Source organism: Aulonocara stuartgranti (genome assembly GCF_965226115.1).
Source record: "Aulonocara stuartgranti genome assembly, chromosome: 13".
In the NCBI taxonomy this organism is placed as follows: domain Eukaryota; kingdom Metazoa; phylum Chordata; class Actinopteri; order Cichliformes; family Cichlidae; genus Aulonocara; species Aulonocara stuartgranti.
In genome coordinates, this window is record NC_138949.1 from 6,936,251 (window position 1) to 6,959,086 (window position 22,836).

Consider the following 22,836-nt stretch of genomic DNA (forward strand, 5'->3'; position numbering starts at 1 on the left):
CTTTTTTTCATTTGTATTTTATTTATTTTTGCTTGCTTGTAAGACTGCTTTTAATACTGACATTCAATACTAATCTGAGTTCTTGATGTATCAATATCACTTTAAAATTCATAAATTTGCCAAATAAATAGGGATAATTGAGGAAACAAGGTAAACACCTCTCGAATCCTGCATTCTATCTTCAGTGATAAGTTTGAAAAATGCCCAGTTTCAAAGCACTTTGGGTGTCTGCCTTTTTTTGTTTGTTTGTTTGTTTTTTAATTAACTACAGTAGCTATATTTGAAATTGTCATGATTTCAAGTTGTGACTTTTTGATATTAATCACAATGTTCCATTATGTTTATGGCTTGTAATAGGAAGAGAAGGGGTGTGTCATCCTGTGCATCATGACACAGCTAGGCTTTGACGGCAGGCCTCCACAAGGTCTACCCTTTTTAAATTCCCTTTGACTGAATTCTGTTCATCCGTTTTTATTGCATCTGTTTCATTGGACAGAGGGTGGGTGCAGGCTGCAGTCAGTAGGATCTATTGTAAAGAGACACGAAAAGATTTAATTTCAACTGTAGGGATCATGGCACTGTTCCCACCTCGCTCTCATGCTTTTCCTTTTTTCTTTTTTTTCTTTCTTTTTTTTTTTTTAAACGGTACAGCTGAGTTCTCTCGTCATGGCCTCTTCTTAAGATGCACCTCTGTGAGCTGAAATGTTGCAAGGCATTTCGCAGTTTCCTACTTGTAATTTCTCTCTTCTTACCTTGCGCGGTGGTTTGTGTAGTCCGGTAATTAAAGGTGAAATAAAACACGGCAGAATTTAATGCAGCGCTCCAGGTGACACCTGCGAGTGGTGTACAGTCAGCTTGTTATAAGGAGCTTTCACCTTTAATCTTCCAGCATCCATTGTCCGTAGCACACTGTTAATCTTGCTTTAATAACATCCTGTAATACAAGTAATTTCTTACTACTATTTTTTTTTCTTCTTCTTCTTTTTTTTTTTTTTAATTTATTGACTCATGGTCTCAAGTGATGATCCCTACAGTTGAAACAGTCAGCTGAAGTAACATCAGATCATAAACTAACTTGGATTAACAAATTATATTTTTATTTCTTTATGCTTCACAAGTAAGTGATTTAAATTAGTGTAATCTGTGGTGGTCCTGCTGTTCTTTATGACACACCAGGTAAAGTTGAATTTAAGTTAGAAATGAAGCATTGTAAAGAAAATGGACTAGAGTTTAGGGTTGGGTATCGACAACATGATACTGTTGTTATTTTCTTTTCTTTTTTTGTAGCTAGGTTGGTGCTTCACTTCCTTAAATTCTGGTTATTATAAAGAAACGACCTTTAAAGGCAAAGTTTTGTGATTTGTCAGTGGGGATAACAATTTTGAATTTCATAGCGATCTGTGGCTTTAGCTTTTTGTGAACATGCTGCGTCTGGGGAAAAAAAAAAATTCAGATGTTGAAAATACTGCAATTTTAAAGGGCTTTCAGTCCCAAAAAAAATCTCTGCTTTAAAATAAGCGAAAAAATGTATGTCTCTGTTGGAGGGCCACAGTGAAATTTGATCCACGAGATACAGTTTGAAAAATGCAACTGAGTTTGATGGATTGTCAGTCTGAAGGAACTTACAATGTTATGAGGTAGTTCTGGCAAGTTATTGCATGAGCTGTAATTATATTTTTCATAGGAACAGAGACAAACCTTTGGTATTACAAAAAGTGTCAAATAAATGTGTGTTTGTATATATTTGATATCTGCAGCATTTTCAGCTAAAACTGCTTATTTGTTGGTTGGGTTTTGTTCCTTTTGTCTTTTTTTAATTGCAGGAACTAGAGAAAAAAACAGATTGACTTCATACAAGTAATGACAGAGTTGTGAACCTGAGAAAATGGCATGCCTTTAGTGAAAGAGTGGTTATGTAGAATTGTGAGCAACCTAGACAGTCACTGTGTTTACACAGACTGTTAGTATCGAGGAGTTCTCAAGGTTTGATGGTTGTTAATGTTGGCATTGTTGTGACACTTTTAACAGGTATGAAAAATAGCCACAAAGTATATATCCATAAATTCTTCCTCAGTATGTATGAGCTTATATTGAACCTCTGTTTTATTTCACTGTAGCGATTGGCTGATATGACCCATTTTCCGATGTGTCAGTATCCTTTGATGAATGAAAATGTAAAAACTAAAAGAAAATGAGGTGAGAGAAACACCCTTCAAACATGTTGCCCACCAGTGGGTGCGCTGCAGCCTCCCTGTTGGCAAACACAACAACCAGCTGATCTGAGCAGAAAATAAATTTGATTTTTATATTTTGTGTGTCTGAGGTGGAGAAAAGAGGGCTATTGTCCAATATCTAATTTTTTGGTCAGGCTCTAACTAAAATGTTGCTCTTGCTAGTTGGCAGCAGAAACGCTGGTTATATTTTTAGGATATCCGGTCCTATCGACCCCACAGCAGGTTTTCCTCCCTGAAAAGAACAACAGTCAGAAAGGTAATATGAGTTCTGCAGTGGAAACCTGTACAGTTGTCCAGTTGCCCCAGAACATCCCACAGACTCCTGTGGTGGGTACTTGTATGATGCATGCTCCACCTTTAATGTAGACTGAAGCACAGTGGGCTCAGAATTTGCTTTAAGGGGTCTTAAAGCACAATCAGTTTAAGGGACAAAAGAAACCTGTAGCAATATTGCACTTGAACAAATTGTCCTTTAAAAACAGTTCTCGATGCCCAACCCTACAAAGGTCCATGTAGCCTAGATAGAGGCGTTTAAACCTTGTTGTGTCTTCTAGGCCATTTGACTCCCTTTTGAAGCAATCTGTGACAAAGCTGGTTAATGGGTTGCCTTTTTTCTTTCTTTCTTTTTTCTCCTTTTTTTTGTGTCTGGTGTGATGCTGAGAATAACAGCAGGGCTTCTGCAGTGTTCCAGCATAATGCTGCTTGTACAAATATATATATATATATATATATATCTATATTTTTTAAAAAAAAGAAAGTTGAAAGTGTTGCACACTACAAAATCTGCATGAAATGTGGTTCAGTGCAATCTAGTTTAGAAATGCAAGTTATTGCAGACTGGTCCACTTCATACTGTTTTTGGATTAAAGGTGGGCACTTCTTATTGTTGGATGCTGTCATAACAGCTTTGTCCTAATGCTGCTTCTTCCTTGCGTGTTACAGTACTATGCTCTCCAAATTCTGGAAACGGTTATCAAAACCAGATGGAAGATTCTTCCCAGGAATCAGTGTGAAGGTAAAAGTTTCTTTTGTGGAAAAATTCCTGAAACATTTATTCCCATGGTGTTAGTGTGTTTTGTTTTTGTTTAGTTTTTTTCTTTGTAAATGTGACGTGTGGTTGCCATGTTGAGGAGTATTCCCCCACTAAGCATGCTGGTTTGTTTTCTGCTCGACTGACTCGAACTGGCTACTCAGAAAGGTTGGATTCTGCATTTGAGCAGTAGTTTTAGAGAGGAAACAAGGAAAACACCCCAGCACTATTTTGTTTTTAATGCTTTGTGAGGGAAATTTTTTGAGAGGAAACAAAGTAGATACGTTGTTACTGTTGTCTAGCCTTACATTATTCTGATGGGATATGTTGTTGTTTCTAAAATCAATGACACATTGCGTGTGTTGCTTTGAGCCAGTTTTTCCACATTGTACCCAGGGAGGAATGAGGGATGGGTTAATGGAGTGCGGTAATTGCTGTCAGTTATATTTTCAAAATGTTTATTGATAATTTTAAACGTTACACGAAGTTGTTGACAAGGTAAATGTGCGTATGAACCTATATAAAGTGTTGCAGTGTTATCAGTATATGGCTATAGGTTCTTAATGTTCAGCCTTTAATTATTGCCTAATTGTCAATTGGACACATCAGCATTAGCACATAGCAGAGGTCTCAACACAGTGGAACAGAATTTATTTAGAAAAACATTTCAGAGGAAAAAGCAGTGATAATGAAATAAATTTGATAATCATGTGCAAATCAGATGATTCTGCCTCCCTCCATTCTTCTATAATTTTGCTCAAAATTAATTTTTTCATTGACCTAAGACTTACCTGCTTCTGACCGTAGATGCCTGAATTTTGTTCAAGTGGCAAACCCAGTGCAGGGCGACTGGCAAGTATGTCTTTTCCCCCCTTGTGTCAGAGTATTGCCTTGTTTTCGGCTCCTCTCACCACACCAAAACACACATTTTCGTAGTCAGCTGCAGTCTAGAGAGAAATGCGAGGGAGCTGAAAACGCATTTTAAAGATGCTCTGCTCACTTTGACAATCTTGAATGTCTGTGAAAACACGTGGGGGAAAATGGAACTTCCACTGAACCGACCAAAGGGTTTTGTCCTGTGAAAGTTCAGTGGCAGTTGCTGCTCACGTCCACGTGTTTATAAACTGGCTTTGCAACAGTGTGTGTATATGGAGAACCACACCTTTTTTTTTCCTACAGTACAAATGTGGGATATGATTGGCAGATTCAGCTAGTTATGAGCCCGCAGATTGTGTTAGGGTTACTGACTAATGTGCTCCAGGCAACTGCTGATGAACACATTTTTATTGGTGCATGCTAACGGACATCTTCTGATATTCTCTGTGTATTTGCCAGGTATAAAAAAGTATGTTGTTGGGCTCATTATCAAGACTTCATCTGATGCATCAAGTGTAGAGGTGAGTAAACTTTATATTTTATAAATAGGTTGTATTCTTGGGGTAATAGTACGAGATGGAACAACAAAAACAGTTCCTACTTTGTTGCAAAACCTCTTCTGTTAGAAACACCCCGTAAGAGTTGGAGAATTTGGTTTCCCATTCTCGTGACTGGATTTCAAATAGTCAGTAGTTCAGGACTGCCCGTGTCACATCTTTGTGTCCATAACGCCCCAGATGTTTTGAGTGGGTCACAGGTCTGGGATGTGCCCATGTGTCCACGAACAATTTCCCATTTTGATTCAGATCACAGGATAATTTTCCACTTCCCATCAGTCTGCCTTAAACGAGCTCAGGTCTGGAGAAGAGCTTTTTGTTCTTCTTTAAATAACATTTTATTTGTGTTTGTGAATGCATTGATGAACTGTATTCATAGTAATTTCTACAGCAGTGCAGTGCTGTCTGAGGACCCAAAGTCCATGGCTGTTAAACATTGGAGTCTTATCGCTTATGTGCAGAGATTTGTCTGGATTCTGTGAATCTTTTAATTGCTCCCGGGTTCTTTACAATTGGGCAATTTGCCCATTCAGTCAAGAACAAGGTGGTGAGACCCTCCCCATCGTAAAGTTGGAGAGATCCTGCCTGCGGTGCGTTTTTTGTACTCAGTAATGTTACAAATTAGCTTAAAGGCAAAGAAGTTCCACCAGATTCTTGTTTGATTGTTTGAGTTTCTTTTGTAAAGAGTTTAGTCCACGTTTCCAGGATTTTGGAAGCATGTCACTGGGAAATTTTAAATGGGTATATATTATAAATCATAATAAAACATAAAATGCTGGTGTTTAATATGGCTCTTATTATTTGCAGTTCAGCAAAGGGTTTAAATGATTAAAGTGTACATTTTACACAACCTCCCTGTGGTTCAAGGAAAAGTCAGACATATTAGAAGATTCACTTTAAAAACAATTTATAACAATTTATAACCTCGTTGATGTTAAAAAATTTTTGCACAAACAGCCTCTTGTTCCCTCTCTCGTTATTTGTGTCCATGTTTTATTGCAGCAGCACTTTAAACAGGCAGGTTAGTAGGGCAGCCATGACTTAAGCTGCTAAGAGTGCTGTGTAATTCAGAACAACTATGGTGACTTCAGCAGCTTTTCTCACTGTTTCAGCCATTGTGAGCACTCAAGCAGTTAAAAGGCTGGAGTTGTAAAATGTTTTAAATTTAAACTGACAGCAAGCTTTTCTGGTGTTCATTAGGAGAATGCAGTGTTTTTCTCATAAGTACAGAGATTGATACATGAAAATATGACATGCTGGCCTAGCTTTAAGGTTTTTAAGTCCAATGAAGCTTGATTTTTCTTGGTGGTTGTATTGCTGTTATAAAAACAGCAAGAAAGGGGGGTAAATTGAAAGGTAAAGGAAAATGTAAAATTTTGTTTTAGATTTGATTAATGGAAAGGATTTGTGCTTTGTAAATGTTCCTTAAATGATTTTAAATGTGAAGTCAGAAGAGCCAGACGGTGAACACTGTTAAATACTTGTTTGCTTTAACAAGAGGTTAGCTGAGGAGAAGAAGACAACATAAAAATGAAGGAGTGCAGATGCCACCTACAACAAAATGATGTCTAGTTAGTATTTAACTTCCTGCTGAGCAAGCAACTTTCCAGCTGTGTTTCAGGTGTTTGCATCATTCTCAAGTATGTAACTCTACAAAACATGATATATTTACCAAGTTTATTAAGGTTATTAAACCAACCAGATACACCAGACTAGAGGTTTTGTGAGGGGATTTTCCAAAAGAGCACTCAAAAAGAATAATTTCAGTGAGCTTTAAAAACCATAACTCTCCATTATAGAAATGACTATTTGTGTCTGGCTTACTTTACTGCAGGTTATAATTGTAGGATAAATTCAATTCTTGGTGTTTACTTTCAAATACACATGACCAGCCTCGACATTTCTGTTACAAACACCTGTGACTTTATCTCGTGGGTGAAACCCAGCCTTTACTAATTTTATATAAAATGTCAAACATCAACATGTTCATACATTTTCTCTTGTTATACCTTACCTTTTCATGATGTGTTTAAAGGATATGGTTGTGTAACTGAAACGTGTTCCTTGACTTACGTCTTTTTATTTCTTTTTAGAAAGAGAAGGTGTACATTGGCAAGCTGAACATGATCCTTGTTCAGGTAAGAGTTGCTTGGGTTCGTTTTTGGACCTACTCAGTCCTTTGTGGGGGATGTTTTCTCTTCATTTTGCGTTGTTACTGTTAGTTTACTGAATGAAAAATGTGGCCTGTCTATTGTCTGTGTGCGTGCGTGCGCTTAGATGTGTCTGAGCTGCATGTGGTAAATGTTTTCTATTTGCAAAACAATATCAGAGAATCCAAGAATTGTTAAAACAAAGGATTTGATTGTGCACTTTCAGCCACAGATTTTGTTTTCATTTCAGACCTGTTAAATATCTAACTATATCAAACATATAGTATTGGTTACACTGTAAATAATAAAGTGTGCGTTACTTTTCTTTTAAATCTATCAGTATTATCTTTACAGAGCCTCAGTAACACTGAGAAACACTTCATTGTGTTTATAACTGTGATGTTTTCCTAACCCTCAGCGTTCATGTGGGTGAATAGTGGAGAGGGATAAAGAAAGTGTCAGCAAACAGTTTCCAAGAAGCTATTCACTCTGACAGCAGTAGCGTACATCAGAGCAGAGATTCACTTAGCTAGCTACGTGTGTTGTACTCATTGCCTGGAGCATGGTAGAGCCACTGAGTCACAGAGTACTATGATATGTACTATACAGCCTGATTCAGAGCAGTATATACAGTAAAGATAACACAGCAAATGTCATAATTTTCACTGGAGACCATGTTACAGGTCCATGAGCAAAGTGGTTCTTGCTACCAAAGACACAGTGCTTTGTTAATGTCTAATAAACAAGTGGGTGTGTATTATTGACCATTATCGACTCCTAAATGGTAAAATTCTGGGTGTCGTCATATGAAGCAGTAAATCTAAAAACGCTGGGTTTGAACCTTATGTTGTTGTTGCCTCAGTGCTTCTCTTTTGCAGTGGTTCTTTTTAACCTGAAGATGTCACTCTTAATTGGTAGATCTGGCTCAAAAAACATCAGTGTCATTAAAAAGGGACATCAGTACTACTTGAATGTCTCAGCCGAGGCAAACGATGCTTAGAAAGTGACTGTGATCTTGTGATAATAAAGGATATCATCTCGAAGAGTGTGGCAGAAAAATGGATGTATGTGTCTGTATGGAAACATACAAATTAGTTAAAAACTGGCAAAGTGGAAATCATCATGGAGCTGTTGATGGCAGTATCCTTAATTCAGCAAGGCACTGAAATCTGTAAATGCAGAGTTGTAGAAATATCAGGACCATGAGACCAACAACTTAGACCTTAGTGCTTCTAAATGTGCAACGTGACATTTTTCCCATGTTTTTGCGTTTGATGAATGTGTGAGTGAGGGAGCGAGAGGCAGAGATTGGTTCACTGACTTCACAAGTGACTTTGCATTAATGCCAGTGAGAATGAGTCACCGCTTACGTCATTTGAGCTAACGTTGTTTTGGCCTGGAGGGGCTGAAGAGCTCCAGATTCCACGTTCATCGTCAGGAGGCTGGTTAAAATGGTTATGTTCAATATGGACAATTAAGTATGGAGTTTAACAAAAACGGCATTTTCTTCACTACGGGATGCTTGTAAAAGAAATGTTTTTGACTTGAGACTGATGGGGAGTTGCAGTTTGATCTCGTTTTTTTCTTCAGATTACACATTCTTCTCAGTGTGTGCCATCTCTCACTAACATGTCTGTGTCCTCTACGTCTGCAGATCCTGAAGCAGGAGTGGCCCAAGCACTGGCCCACCTTCATCAGTGACATTGTGGGGGCGAGTCGTACCAGCGAGAGCCTCTGTCAGAACAACATGGTCATTCTGAAGCTGCTCAGCGAGGAGGTGTTTGACTTCTCTAGTGGCCAAATGACCCAGGTCAAGGCCAAACACCTAAAAGACAGGTCAGTTTTGAGAGCATGGATGCCAAAATGTCTTTGATCATTACCCCCAACATACCTTAGCATAGGAAAGCTTTTCTATAGAAGGTTCACACCGAAATCAATCAAATCAACTTTTTAAAGAGTTCAGTCCTGCAACTTTGTTTTGCCACATTATTTCAGAGGCTCATGAAACACGATGTCTTTGTGCTGGCATTTGAAAATGGATTTCACTTTAAGATGAAATGTGGCTCCATGTTATCAATCAGTAATGTCAGGGCAATAAGGTTGTTATACAGTTTCTTTTATATTATTAATATGCAGTTGTGTACTTGCCTGAAAATTCTGCTATGGGGGGAAAAAAAACACAGATCAAATAAACATAGATATTTTTTTTTTATGAATATTCCTCATATCTAAAGATGTGGGTTGATTGTTTAGCACAGTTGACTGTTGTTGATGTTTAATAGCCATCCATCCATCCATCTTCTTCTGCTGCCTCCGGGGCCCGGCCCCGGAGGCAGCAGCTTGAGCAGAGAAGCCCAGACCTCCCTCTCCCCAGCCACCTCCTCTAGCTTATCCGGGGGAACACCAAGGCGTTCCCAGGCCAGCCGAGAGATATAATCTCTCCAGCGTGTCTTGGGTCTGCCCCAGGCCTCCTCTCGCTGGGACATGTCCGGAACACCTCGCCCAGGTGGCTTCCTTGTCAAATATCCGAACCACCTCAGCTGGCTCCTTTCAATGTGGAGGAGCAGCGGTTCTACTCTGAGCCTCTCCCGGATGGCTGAACTTCTCACCTTATCTCTAAGGGAGACGCCAGCCACCCTTCGGAGGAAGCTCATTTCCGCTGCTTGTATCCGCAATCTCGTTCTTTCGGTCACTACCCACGGCTCGTGGCCGTAGGTGAGGGTAGGGACGTAGATCGACCAGTAAATTGAGAGCTTTGCTTTTACGTTCAGCTCTCTCTTCACCACGACGGACCGGTGCAGCGTCCGCATCACTGTCGCCGCAGCACCAATCCGCCTGTCGATCTCTGGCTCCCATCACATCAACAAGACCCCGAGATACTTTAACTCCTCCATTTGGGGCAGGAACTCATCCCCAACCCGGAGTGGGCACTCCACCCTTTTCCGGCTGAGAATCATGGCCTCAGATTTGGAGGTGCTGATCCTCATTCCTGCTGCTTCACACTCGGCTGCGAACCGTTCCAGTGCGGGCTGGAGGCCACCACCTGATGAAGCCAATAGAACCACATCATCCGCGAAAAGCAGAGATGAGATTCTGAGGCCACCGAAGTGAAAGCCCTCCGCCACTTGGCTGCGCCTAGAAATCCTGTCCATAAAAATTATGAACAGAATCGGTGACAAAGGGCAGCCCTGGCGGAGCCCATCACCCACCGGGAACGAGTCCGACTTATTGCTGGCAATAATCGTATAAGGATCGAATGGCCCGTAGCAATGGGCCAGACACCCCATACTCCCGTAGTACCTCCCACAGGAGGTATTCCTTCTCCAAGTCCACAAAACACATATAGACTGGTTGGGCAAACTTCCATGCGCCTCAAGTATCCTTGAGAGGATAAAGAGCTGGTCCAGTGTTCCACGACCAGGACGAAAACCGCATTGTTCCTCCTGTATCTGAGGTTTGACTAGCAGACGAACTCTCCTCTCCAGCACCCTGGTATAGATTTTCCCAGGGAGGCTGAGGAGTGTGATCCCCCTGTAGTTGGAACACACCCTCCGGTCCCCCTTCTTAAAAATGGGGACCACCACCCTGGTCTGCCAGTCCAGTGGTACTGCCCCTGATCTCCACGCAACATTGTAGAGGCGTGTCAACCAGGACAGCCCTACAAAGTCCAGAGCCTTCAGGAACTCTGGGCGGACCTCATCAACACCAGGGGCTCTGCCACCAAGGAGTTGTTTAACTGCCTCAGTGACCTCGTGTGCCACATGCACTTATGGACACTCTTATGTTCGAACAAGGTGTTTGTTATGGGCAAACTGTGATTTGCACAGAAGTCCAATAACAAAACACCACTCGGGTTCAGATCAGGGAGGCCGTTCCTGAAACATGAAGCTCGCGTGATTGGGAGCTTCATGTTTTATTGTTTCCTCATCCAAAGAATCCGAAATATGTCCACTGGGGCTGAAGTCATTTTAGATTTTAGATGTTTTGGTTTTTTTTTTTCTCTTCAGATGACTAAAGAAGGTCATCCCGATTGACTGTTTGGAACTACATTCAATGACAAATGAGACTTATTATGTTTAGACTCGGTGCAGTTGAATTTACCAAGTCTAGTATAACTAAACAAGCTGTAAACTACTAAATCTGACTAAACATTTAATACACTGCTACCCAGGAATACCGTGTCACATGATACACACAAACGCCAAAGGAAAAGACATTGATAGAATATTAAAACCATCTTTTATTTCCTTCCTTTTATATGCTCTCACTTTATTTTAATGCCATCTTAAAGCCTGTAATGTATTTTCTCAAAACGTCCCTGTTCTGCTGTCACCAGACGTCAGAGTGTAGCCATTTTCTTACATGGCCTGGTTCCCTGAGTTTTTCTGGAAGTCACCCAACATCACCCAGTGCATTTACTATTGGCCAGTTGGGCATCGTGTGTGGTACCTCCTACACAGTCTGTCTAGGCAGCACCCTCCACTAAACTACAGTGTTTTTCCAGTGGTGCAACTGTGTCTGAAGCAGACCATGTCCCGTTGTGTGCTACATGTGAGGAAGGACAAATGTGAGAAATATTAACTAGACTCTCCTGAACTGGCCCAAAGTTCATGTGTGAAAACTGCTGCATGAGATGGGTGGAGTGTAACACTGGAGAGAGCGGGATAAGAGAGGGCGGTGTTACTTGAGTAGGTGGCAACTTGTTAGCTGCTGTCAGTGCAGCAAAACCTTTGAAACGGTGTTGGTTTGAAACCAAACATGAACAGACATAAAGTGATCAAAAGAAACGAACCACGGTTATTTACATTGTTTCAGGGCACAGGTTGTACATGAAACTTTCAGATTTGTCTTTCATTATCAGTGTCAGATGCTGTTTAACATGTTGTTTGTTTTCTTTCAGCATGTGCAATGAATTCTCCCAGATATTCCAGCTGTGTCAGTTTGTTATGGTATGCATTCATCTTTTTCCTTGTATCGTACATTCTTTTTATCATCGGTTACACACCAGTGTTTGTTCTTCAGCTGATTTTACTGATTGTGTTGCTGTGTGCACCTCAGGAGAATTCCCAGAATGCCCCCCTGGTCCATGCCACCCTGGAGACACTTCTGCGTTTTCTCAACTGGATTCCTCTGGGATACATCTTTGAAACCAAACTGATCAGCACATTGGTGTATAAGGTGCGGCCGCAAAGACGCACACAACACACAAAGATGCAGATTTGTGTGATTATTTAAAATATTCGATGATGTGCATAAAATCGATTTATAATGGATATTTAACATATATATATTTTTATTTTAAACAGTTCTTGAACGTGCCGATGTTTCGCAACGTGACGTTGAAGTGCCTGACAGAGATTGCGGGCGTGAGTGTCAGCCAGTACGAGGAGCAGTTTGTTACCCTCTTCACGCTGACCATGTGTCAGCTCAAACAGGTGGGTTACCCGGTGACATCTGACAAAGCCACACTGACACGTTGCTCGGTTTGAGACTCTAAGATGAATTTTAACTCTAATCTGTTCAGATGCTGCCTCTGAACACCAACATTCGGCTGGCCTACGCCAACGGGAAAGATGACGAGCAAAACTTCATCCAGAACCTCAGTCTGTTCCTGTGTACTTTCCTTAAAGAGCACGGGCAACTCATTGAGAAGAGGCTCAACCTCAGAGAGACATTAATGGAGGTAAGGGAAGCACGGTATTCTGTATTTTGTTGTTGCTCTACATAGGCTGCACAGGAGAAGATTATGGTAATTAGCTAACATGTTCACGTTACATTGCAACTCCCCTGGTTCTCCTTCAGGCCCTCCACTACATGCTGCTGGTGTCAGAGGTGGAAGAGACTGAGATCTTCAAAATCTGCCTGGAGTATTGGAATCACTTGGCCGCTGAGCTCTACAGAGAGAGTCCCTTTTCCACATCCACGTCCCCTCTGCTGTCTGGCAACCAGCACTTTGATGTGCCTCCACGCAGACAGCTCTATCTACCCGTTCTCTCCAAGGTACCTCTTAGAACAAGATGGTATTTATTCATACCACATACATGATCGCAGAGCCCCATGATTGAAGTTGAGTTTATAAATGCAGACTCTTCTTTAAGAAGCATGTCTTACGTTTATAGTGAAGATGACACAGAGGTTGCTGAAGTGTTTCCAGTTTGTGGAACCTGAAGCGTCTCAGCTCGCAGTCATACTAGAAAGACTTGGCTCAGGCCAGCGACAGGTGGCTGCTTCAGAGCTGCCAAAAGAGATGCTGGTTACAGTGTTACTAAAAATCAGCAGCTACTAAAGTAATACATTCCATATGTGTGAAATGTGACTATAACCAGGAGACAAACCACTTGTATCGTCCTTTTACATTTATGAGAACACAAGCTAAGCTATATTTTCCTGTGTGTGTGAAAGGCAGGTGTTTTGATTTGTGTACTTGCTGACAGGTTTTTTTTATCTGGAGTAACAGGTGCGTCTGCTGATGGTAAGTCGGATGGCCAAGCCAGAGGAGGTCCTGGTGGTGGAGAATGATCAGGGGGAGGTGGTCAGGGAGTTCATGAAGGACACAGATTCCATCAATCTCTACAAGAATATGAGGGAGACCCTTGGTATGACTTAATGATAGCTTCTAATATTTTATATCCTTAAGCTTGATTTATAGTACTGTGTTAAATCTGCAGCATAATCTACGCTGCAGCAGTTGTGTCTCCGCTTGCTAGTAAAATCCTGTGTAAACGAGGTATAATGATTAGCAAAATAAGATTTTGCTAATGCAGGTACATGCTGGTTTCTTGTTTTAAAGCTCGAATAATCTGTGTAAAGGCTCGATCGCTTCTGAATTCTTTTTTGGGGGGGGTTTCTTTTTCTTGCATTTCGATGTAGCAGTGGTATGATACTATTAGCTTGAAGTGAATGTGATTGTCTCAGTTCACCCTGGTGATAGCAGACCAGTGCAACTCAGCAGCGCTCAAGTACAAATGCAAATGATGACGACGCTACTGCAGCGTAGGCTCTGCAGGGATTCAACACAGGACTGTAAATCAAGCTTTAAACTCTCTTTTTTTCTAGGCCACTTGTCTTAAGAAGCAGTGTTTAACTGATCATAACCACAAGAAGTCATATTTTTGAATAGATCTTAATTAATGCATCCATCCAGTGGCTTCAGCAGCTGGATTTGTATTTACTGATCAGACACATCCTCCAACAGGTTAGGCGAGTTGTTCTCAGCACCACTGTAATATTTAAATATTGTAGGAGAATCGGGCGGCACCATGGCTCAGTGGTTAGCACTGCCGGCTGGCTGGGGCCTTTCTGTGCGTCTGCGTGGATTTCGTCCGGGTGCTCTGGTTTTCCCCCACAGATCCAAAGAAATGCAGGTTAGATCGATTGGAAACTCGTAGACTGGCAGAAGGATAAGCTGTTTGAATAATGGATGGATGTAGGGAAAGCTTTAGCTTTGACTGTAGAACTGACTGACTATAAATTTACATTTGACTAAATTGGCTTGATCAGTGTCACTCATCACACAGGCGTCAGTGTTTTTTAGGGAAAATTCATTCCGCCATTTCTTCTCATATATGTTTTTCTTTTTTTGTTGTTTTTATCTCTCTCTGTCTTGGTTCTGAACTGTGTCTCTAGTTTTAACTCTTAATTTAGCAGAAACTGTACTGTACTCTGATACACATTTCCTCTACTGTCCTGCAGTGTACCTGACTCACTTGGATTATGCGGACACAGAACGCATAATGACAGAGAAGCTTCACAACCAGGTAAATGGTACTGAATGGTCCTGGAAGAACCTCAACACACTGTGCTGGGCCATTGGATCCATCAGTGGGGCTATGCACGAGGAGGATGAGAAGAGGTTCCTTGTTACTGTCATTAAGGTATTGATGTGTCTGTGTATTTAGGTTTAGGTGACAGCAGTCCCTCACTCATGCTTACGCCTCATATTAATTATTGTCTCACCCATAAGGTTTAACATTAAGCCTAAGTGAATCCTTTGGTGTTTGCTTCAGGATCTGCTGGGTCTCTGTGAGCAGAAGCGAGGAAAAGACAACAAGGCCATCATCGCCTCTAACATCATGTACATTGTTGGCCAGTACCCTCGTTTTCTTAGAGCCCACTGGAAGTTCCTCAAAACTGTTGTGAACAAGCTCTTTGAGTTCATGCATGGTGAGCTGGAGTATTTTTATTTGTTGAACTCCCTCTTTGCATCTATTTCAGGCAGATGGATGAATAGATGGATACAGCTCTAATGCATTTTTATTTTTCTGTCCTGCCCTCACAGAGACCCATGATGGAGTTCAGGACATGGCGTGCGACACCTTCATTAAGATTGCCCAGAAGTGTCGGCGCCACTTTATCCAGGTGCAGGTGGGAGAGGTGATGCCCTTCATCGATGAGATCCTCAACAACATTAACACGATCATCTGTGACCTTCAGCCTCAGCAGGTCATTAAGTGTTCTTACCCACAGAAATCCATCAGAGAGAGGCACAGCTGTCTCTTATTTGCCCAGTTGAGTGTCCGTGCTGACTGTTTTGTTTGTTTGTGTGTACGCACAGGTGCACACGTTTTATGAGGCAGTAGGGTACATGATCGGGGCACAGACCGACCAGGCTGTTCAGGAGCACCTGATAGAGAAATATATGCTGCTGCCCAATCAAGTGTGGGACAGTATCATCCAGCAGGCCACCAAGGTAAGATGGTGTATCACCGTTTATTCACATTTCAGAGACACACAAGCTGTTTGTTAATGGCTCTTCTGCTCCTCTTCCGTCCATGAGAACGTGGACATCTTGAAGGACCCAGAAACCGTCAAACAGCTGGGCAGCATTCTTAAGACCAATGTCAGGGCCTGCAAGGCAGTGGGACACCCCTTTGTTATCCAGCTGGGACGGATTTACCTTGACATGCTCAACGTGTACAAGTGCCTCAGCGAGAACATCTCTGCTGCCATTCAGACAAACGGTAAGACCGGCACATTTGTTTTCATCGTGCAGCAGACTGTCACAGTTGCATGGTGGTCACTGCAGACAGATGGTTGTAAACATGCTTACTGTCATGCTGCTGTCAGAGCAGTGAGGTTATAGCTGTTCTGTAAGCAGCACACAAACTGAGTTGATTTTCAGAGGTTTATACTGTTTGTTTTACTTTTATAGTGTTCATCACACTCCAATCAGGGTTAAGTCAGTGTGGTAGATGAGATGAATATCAGCCACTGTTTCAGATAATTGACGTCTTATTTGCTGATACCAGTCATCGAGAAGAATAGGGGCCAGTGTTTAGCTGATAAATGGGTGCAGCGCTAGTATAATATTTAATGATCTGTAATTATATCATACTTCTTCATTCCAGCCATTTTTCTACCAGACTTCTGTTCCAAGTGGGCTCTTAGTCAGCTACAAAGTCTTTTCTCTCGTTTTTTTTTTTGCATTACAGTAATTAAGGTAATTCCACGTGTGAGATATGTGTTATGTAACATGGGATGGGTTTCATTGGCACAAAAAGCTGAGATTTGAGAGGTGTGCAGTGCACATTAAGTTTAGCGAGAGCTACACATTTAGACCCAGCTGCTATGTGTGAGACTTTTGTTGTTTTGTTTTTTTTCCCATCCTCATTAAGAAGTCGCATGTTCTGCTAATGTCTGTGTTGCAGGTGAGATGGTGACAAAGCAGCCACTGATCCGGAGTATGAGAACAGTGAAACGGGAGACTCTGAAGCTGATCTCAGGCTGGGTCAGCCGATCAAACGACCCACAGATGGTGAGAAAGGCGCTCACATATGTCACTGCTGAAGGAGACAAACCCAGTTGGGGCTTTATGTTGACAAAGAATGAAGGAAGAAAGCTGCTGTACTAAAAATGCTGATGATATCAGAAGTGATATATTTACACTCTTGTGTCCTCCTGAGTTACTCCTACTGTAGCAGCCAGTGGAACAGCTGACTGTGGAACAGCTTTCGAACAATCCAATCGGTATTTTTAGATCAGACACAAAGATTGTGTTCCCCTGCGGCAGACTTTTCTGCCCCCCCCTGTGTTTGCATCTGCACAACCCTTTAATATTCACAGTTTGTCACTGTACTGAGGGGTTGGTCACCTTTCATAGTTTTATTTAAAGCATGTCTGCTCAGGTTTTTGTGCGTCACTCAAAGCTTTCTTTGCTGACGCCTCTTGTTGTTGTTGTTTCAGGTTGGTGAGAACTTTGTTCCCCCCCTGCTGGATGCCGTCCTCATTGACTACCAACGCAATGTCCCTGCCGCCCGTGAGCCTGAAGTCCTCAGCACCATGGCAACTATTGTCAACAAGCTGGGGGGGCACATCACCAGCGAGATACCCCAGATCTTTGATGCCGTCTTTGAGTGCACTCTAAACATGATCAACAAGGTACGACCCAGTGAGCCGCTGACGCATCATATGTGGATATTTGTTTTTAAATCTTTCCTGCACACGTGACCGAGACAGCAGTCTTTGTCTTTCTGTTTATCAAGTGGCCGGCCGTCTGTTCAACTGTTCGTAGTTATCAGCAGCTCTTTTATTACTGAGAGTAGTGAGTAAACACCTCAGTCATCAAATCAGCAGCTTTCATTTGCATTGGGATAAGCAATCTACCATGCGGCCTTCACTGCAGTGTGTAAATCACTGGGCGGATAATTACATTCATGCACGTCATCATTGTTGATAGAAAACAAAAAATCTATTTAACTGCAGCACTGCATTGGTTTTAGTCACTATCAGTTAAGTGCTTGTGTTCTGCAGGAAAAAAAAATGAAAATCTTAAATTCAGTCGGCTTCAGCTGTTGTTTACTCTGACCTGAGCCTCTGTTTCCACTCCAAAATACAACTGGGACCCATCAGGTGCCTCTCAAAAACTAAAAACCTGCAGCAGTGTGAGGCCAGATTTAAGTTAGACTGCTGATACGTTATTTCATGTGTAGCATTATGATATAACTTGGTTTGTAGATTTAAATTTTTCATCATCTGTTTGTATGTTTGTACCAGAACTTTGAGGAGTATCCAGAGCACAGGACCCACTTCTTCTACCTGCTCCAAGCTGTAAACTCGCACTGCTTCCCCGCATTCCTTGCCATCCCTCCAGCCCAGTTCAAACTAGTGCTGGACTCCATCATCTGGGCCTTTAAGCACACCATGAGGAACGTGGCTGACACTGGTAAGGGCTCAGAGATGAGTACACTAAGGTGTTTATGCTCTTATTGACCAACAACATCTTAAATACTGATAATGGGAAAACCCACTGTGGGATCCACAGGCAGAAACGTGACATGAAGGTGCACTGTGATCCTTTTCACACTGAAACAGACGTGCATCAGAACAGCGACATCACTGTGCAACCCGGCTGTTAACAATAAGCTGCTGTGGTCTTCGAAGGATGTGCAACTATAATTTTGTGTTGTTTTGTGTCTTGTCGCTGCTCAGGTCTGCAGATTCTGTACACCTTGCTGCAGAATGTGGCCCAGGAGGAGGCAGCCGCTCAAAGTTTCTACCAGACGTATTTCTGCGATATCCTGCAGCACATTTTCTCTGTGGTCACTGACACATCGCACACTGCTGGTGAGCTCACACACAATTGATGCCGTTCAGTTGTTTGAATCTGCAGTCGTCCAAATGATATTTATACTTTCAAAAAATGTTGGCGTCTGCTGTGCAGGTCAGATGAACATGTTTATGTTAAAATCATTGGCTCAGATCACAGTAAGGCTGTAGTAGTTCAGTACAACCTTTTAAAGGCACTAGTTTGAAAAATGGAAGTGACTTCTTGCTTAAAAGATCACACATTACTCAGTACTGATTTATTTAGGAGTTGATTGTAGTGTTGAATCTTCCTGGTGATGGGATCAAAAACATTTTTAAAAAGACACATTCATTATCTGAACTGGATTAAAGTCACTAAACCAGGCCAGGTAATATTAACACCTCCCCCAGAGAACTAAATCAATTTGAACGTGGCTTTACAAAGACGAGGGAATTAGGGAAAGACGATGGATTCATTTTCTGTGTGTGTGTGTGTGTGTGTGTGTGTGTGTGTGTGTGTGTGTGCGTGTGTGTGCTGCGTGTGTGCTGCGTGTGTGCTGCGTGTGTGCTGCAGGCCTGACGATGCACGCGTCCATCCTGGCCTACATGTTCAACCTGGTGGAGGAGGGGAAGATCACTGCAGCGCTGAACCCCGCCAGCCCCACCACCAACCAGGTGTTCATCCAGGAATATGTGGCCAACCTGCTTAAGACTGCCTTCCCCCACCTGCAGGAGTGAGTGTGAACATTACGCATATAAGTGAGTCTGTTTTTCAGTCGATGCTTACGTGTGTGTGTGTTTTGTCTGTCAGTGCTCAGGTGAAGGTGTTTGTGACAGGGCTGTTCAGCTTAAACCAGGACATTCCTGCCTTCAAGGAGCATCTGAGGGACTTCCTCGTCCAGATAAAGGTGAGCTCGTCAGACTGTAGCAACTTTGATTGGAGGTGTATTAAGTATTCCTTTCAGTGTTGAGGAGGTACACAAAGTGTAAGTTGTGAGACTGAGTGTATCTCAGTTGTGTATTTGAGCTGAAGCACATGGAGCCTGTCCCTCTATGGAAGCTTTGTCTCTCCTTATCACTGACTACATAGCTAACTGCTTAGCTGTTGTTTCCACAAATAACATTTTCCTGCCACTTCATGGTCAGGCGGCCATGACTTTATGGAAGCTTTGTGGGTGCTGTTGGAAACATTCAATGTTGTGTCATGTGTCCTGATTGGTCTGATTATTATTATTTATTTATTATTTATAATTATTTTTTGTTGTTTATTTTTGTGCACTGAAGTTGACATTTAGGTGGTAATTATGTCAGTAAATCAAATACTGTTAAACCAATTGCTGAGGTCAAGCATGTTGGGTTTTTTGTTTGTTTTTTGTCTAAGAGGGCGAAAAGAAATGAAAGGGAATATCTGAATGATGGGCATCCCAAGAAGCCCAACCAATCAGCCGATCAGATCTTTTGTTTGTGAGCAGCAGCCAATCAGAAGGAAGTTATCTCAAAGAAAGGGAACGTGAGCTGAACGGCTCATGCAAATTTCTAAGAATATAAAAATGTAGAAATGCTGGAAATGAGCCTAATACATGCTTTTAAATGACTTTTTATTAAAAAGCATGTGCATGCTAACCCTGTTACAAATAAAAGTCCATCATTTGGAAGAGTGAGTTCAATTACCAGCACCCATAGTGAGTATTTGATCCCTCACTCCCAAATGGGGGTTTAGTAGTGTTGCAGTTAATTGAGCAGTCTAACAGTAAAAATTAGGATCTCTGTCGCTGTGGTAGAAAAGCAGCATGGCTTTCAAACCTTGTAGCTAACAGCAGCTTTCTGTGATTGTGTCGCTGTTCAGGAGTTTGCAGGTGAGGACACCTCGGACCTTTTTCTGGAGGAGAGGGAGGCTTCACTCCGACAGGCCCAGGAGGAGAAACACAAGATCCAGATGTCGGTGCCCGGCATCCTGAATCCTCACGAGATCCCAGAGGAGATGTGTGACTGAGCGCCTGCTCAGTCTAACTGTACAGTACTCCAAACTTAACCCTAACCACAGCAAACACAACAAAACCCAAGAGAGGCACTTGAGTGTGGTGGGAGGCCGTGGGCCATCCCATTGGATGTTTGTTGACCAAAATAATGCCAATACTCTGTAAATGATTACCGCATCACCCTGTGGTCCTTTTTACATGATCTGCGTTTTCTATGGAGACTTTTTGTGTAATAACTTTCCAAAACTGTTAATCTAGCTTACGTTCTGTTGGTCTCTGGCCCTTCTCAGACCTGCAAGATGAAGTTATAACGATTAGGACAAGTTAACCATGTTGTTTTGGATCAGTTTCCGTCACTTCCCTGGTTCTGTTTCCTAGTTCTTCCCTCTTTCCCATCTCTTTGTTTATATATAGATCTATTCTACACCCGGTGTGGGCAGGGGAGGGCGGGGGTGTTGTGAAAATCGGCCCATGTGTTGAGTTGGCATAGAAGCTTCTAGACCCGTGTTGTGACAGAAAGTGGTCTTTTAGAGGCGCACGCACCGCTTGTTTGGTGCCCCACGGCATTGTGGGAGAATGTGAATCTAATGGAAAATGAATGAAGGCTGAGAGACGCTGCTCGTGCAGCAGCATCTTGTTGCTCATGACTTTCTGCTTCACCCAAAAAACTGAGCTGCTGCTGCCAGCGTGAGGTTTTTCAGGGAAAGCAAAAGCGAATATGTGCATATCATCCCAATTGTATAGCATCTTTAATACCATGGGAACATTTTTTTTTTCCTCTTATTCTGTTATTTCTTTTTGTTGTGGGTGTGTGCGCGTGTGTGCTGTCGCCTAGTCGACATCAGCGTTTTGTTTTCCTCTAAGAGGATTGTTGCTCATTTGTGAGCCTTCATTAATGGGATGTTTTAAGGAAGTGGCGGAGGTATTTATGGGCTCTTTGGTTGGTTGCATCTTTATAACAACTCCTGTTTAACTCAGATGGCTTTTGATTTTGAATTGTACTAATTTAGATTGTTTACCATGCAGTAGTGCTTCAAGACACTACCTTTAGAGCAAAATGAGAAATAAACCTGGGTTTACATTTAATTTTGTATTTTTGCATTTTTCATTTGTAACTGTTTGAGTTTTGTCCAAATAAAGGCTTTTTTTTTTTTTTTGTCCAGAGAGTAAATGAATTGCCAGTGAGTTTAATTAGGAAGAATGTATAAATCCAAATAAGCATCCAATCTCTAATGGCAGATTTCCCTTCTCAAGGTGTTACATTTGTTGTGAACTTTTTGAACTGATTAAAGGTGAGAATTTTATAATCCTGCCTTCGCTCAGATCTCTTCATTCCACAGCAGAGACTCGAGTTTTATATGAGCAGATATTGTTTGTGTGTCTGAAGACTTCAGTGTTGGCCTTGATCAATACTGAGTAAGAATGCAGTCTTTATCGTGTTACGATACAGCAGGCTTTTTCTGTTGAATTTTAAGTCATCGCTGCCATAGCTGACTAAACTCTAAACCTAACCTAACATTGTAACATACAGCCTTTGTTAGTGAGAGCTTTGCTCACTAGCTTTTTCTTGTGTCAACAGTTGAACAATGACACTGACGTTGTGCTGAATTCAGTTGTGAGCTGATTGAGTCATCAACTCTGAGAACTTGTGTTTACTTGTCCAACCCCACCTCCTACAGTGCAGGCTGCTTTCGCTTTCACTTACTATAAAAGACGATTTGCCACATGGCAGCTGGAGTAGAAGACATCTTGTGTCAGATTTGTTGTGTGAAACTAAAGCCAACCTAAACAGGTTTGTTGCGCTTTGACCCGATGCACTGTTAATCAACTCTGGAAAATGATTTCTGACCACATGGTCGTTAAGCATAGTGACTATTTTGTCCCATCTCCTGTTAGATGCATACATCTATGTGTGAAGAGGAGCGTGCTTTGAAAAGGTTTGAAAACACAAATCCTAAAAGGAAAGCTCAGTGATGACGGATGGCATCCGTCACGCAGGCAACGCGACATCCAACCGTTTCCGCCTGGGCATCTTTAGCCAAGGTTGCTGCTGTGTAAGTGGACTCCTCCACTAATCCCTGTTAACATACTGGTATTAGATTAAAGGTTATGCTGACGCCGTGCCATTGAAAGTTGAAACGCTCGTCTTACGCAATCCCAACAATCTTGTCAGCTCTGATGTAACCAGAGAGGGAGATGGAATTCTAATTTCACTCAACTTTTCATTTCCTTGTGTCCCAGAGCCAGGCTTCAGAGGAATCTGCAGCAGTAACATTTTAGTTCTGCAGGTCTTGGCACACTGAGCATCTGTCAGTTTGGCGTGTTTGCTTTGATGCTCTCGTGTCCAACCATCTCTTTATCTCTGTGGGACCATAATTCAGTCCAGTTGTAACAGGACTCCCCCACCCCCCCTTCCTGACCCAGATCCACATCCTCAGCCATTCTTGGCATCTGCTGTTGAGGAGAAGATAGAACAGCTGGGGTAGC

At 42.0% G+C, this 22,836-nt stretch overlaps 1 protein-coding gene across 6 annotated transcripts in view; it reads left to right on the forward strand.

The window, feature by feature from the left end:
- The window catches only part of xpo1b (exportin 1 b), a 26,142-nt gene extending 4,486 nt beyond the window's left edge, over positions 1-21,656 (forward strand). For 4 of the 6 annotated variants that reach the window (XM_082556240.1, XM_082556237.1, XM_082556238.1 and 1 more), the window contains exons 4-25: positions 3,177-3,249; positions 4,600-4,661; positions 6,791-6,835; positions 8,502-8,683; positions 11,748-11,796; positions 11,906-12,025; positions 12,154-12,282; positions 12,372-12,530; positions 12,650-12,847; positions 13,305-13,443; positions 14,540-14,721; positions 14,854-15,010; positions 15,126-15,289; positions 15,402-15,536; positions 15,624-15,807; positions 16,495-16,601; positions 17,030-17,224; positions 17,840-18,008; positions 18,275-18,409; positions 18,945-19,104; positions 19,182-19,278; positions 20,217-21,656. In XM_082556240.1, the coding sequence (XP_082412366.1) occupies positions 3,177-3,249; positions 4,600-4,661; positions 6,791-6,835; positions 8,502-8,683; positions 11,748-11,796; positions 11,906-12,025; positions 12,154-12,282; positions 12,372-12,530; positions 12,650-12,847; positions 13,305-13,443; positions 14,540-14,721; positions 14,854-15,010; positions 15,126-15,289; positions 15,402-15,536; positions 15,624-15,807; positions 16,495-16,601; positions 17,030-17,224; positions 17,840-18,008; positions 18,275-18,409; positions 18,945-19,104; positions 19,182-19,278; positions 20,217-20,363 (2,988 nt within the window). In that variant the 3' untranslated portion in view covers positions 20,364-21,656. Of the gene's footprint in view, positions 1-357; positions 425-3,176; positions 3,250-4,071; positions 4,121-4,599; positions 4,662-6,790; positions 6,836-8,501; positions 8,684-11,747; positions 11,797-11,905; positions 12,026-12,153; positions 12,283-12,371; positions 12,531-12,649; positions 12,848-13,304; positions 13,444-14,539; positions 14,722-14,853; positions 15,011-15,125; positions 15,290-15,401; positions 15,537-15,623; positions 15,808-16,494; positions 16,602-17,029; positions 17,225-17,839; positions 18,009-18,274; positions 18,410-18,944; positions 19,105-19,181; positions 19,279-20,216 lie in introns of all 6 variants that reach the window. The other 2 variants (XM_082556242.1, XM_082556241.1) reach the window with 2 other exon arrangements.
- Positions 21,657-22,836: the final 1,180 nt, after the last annotated feature.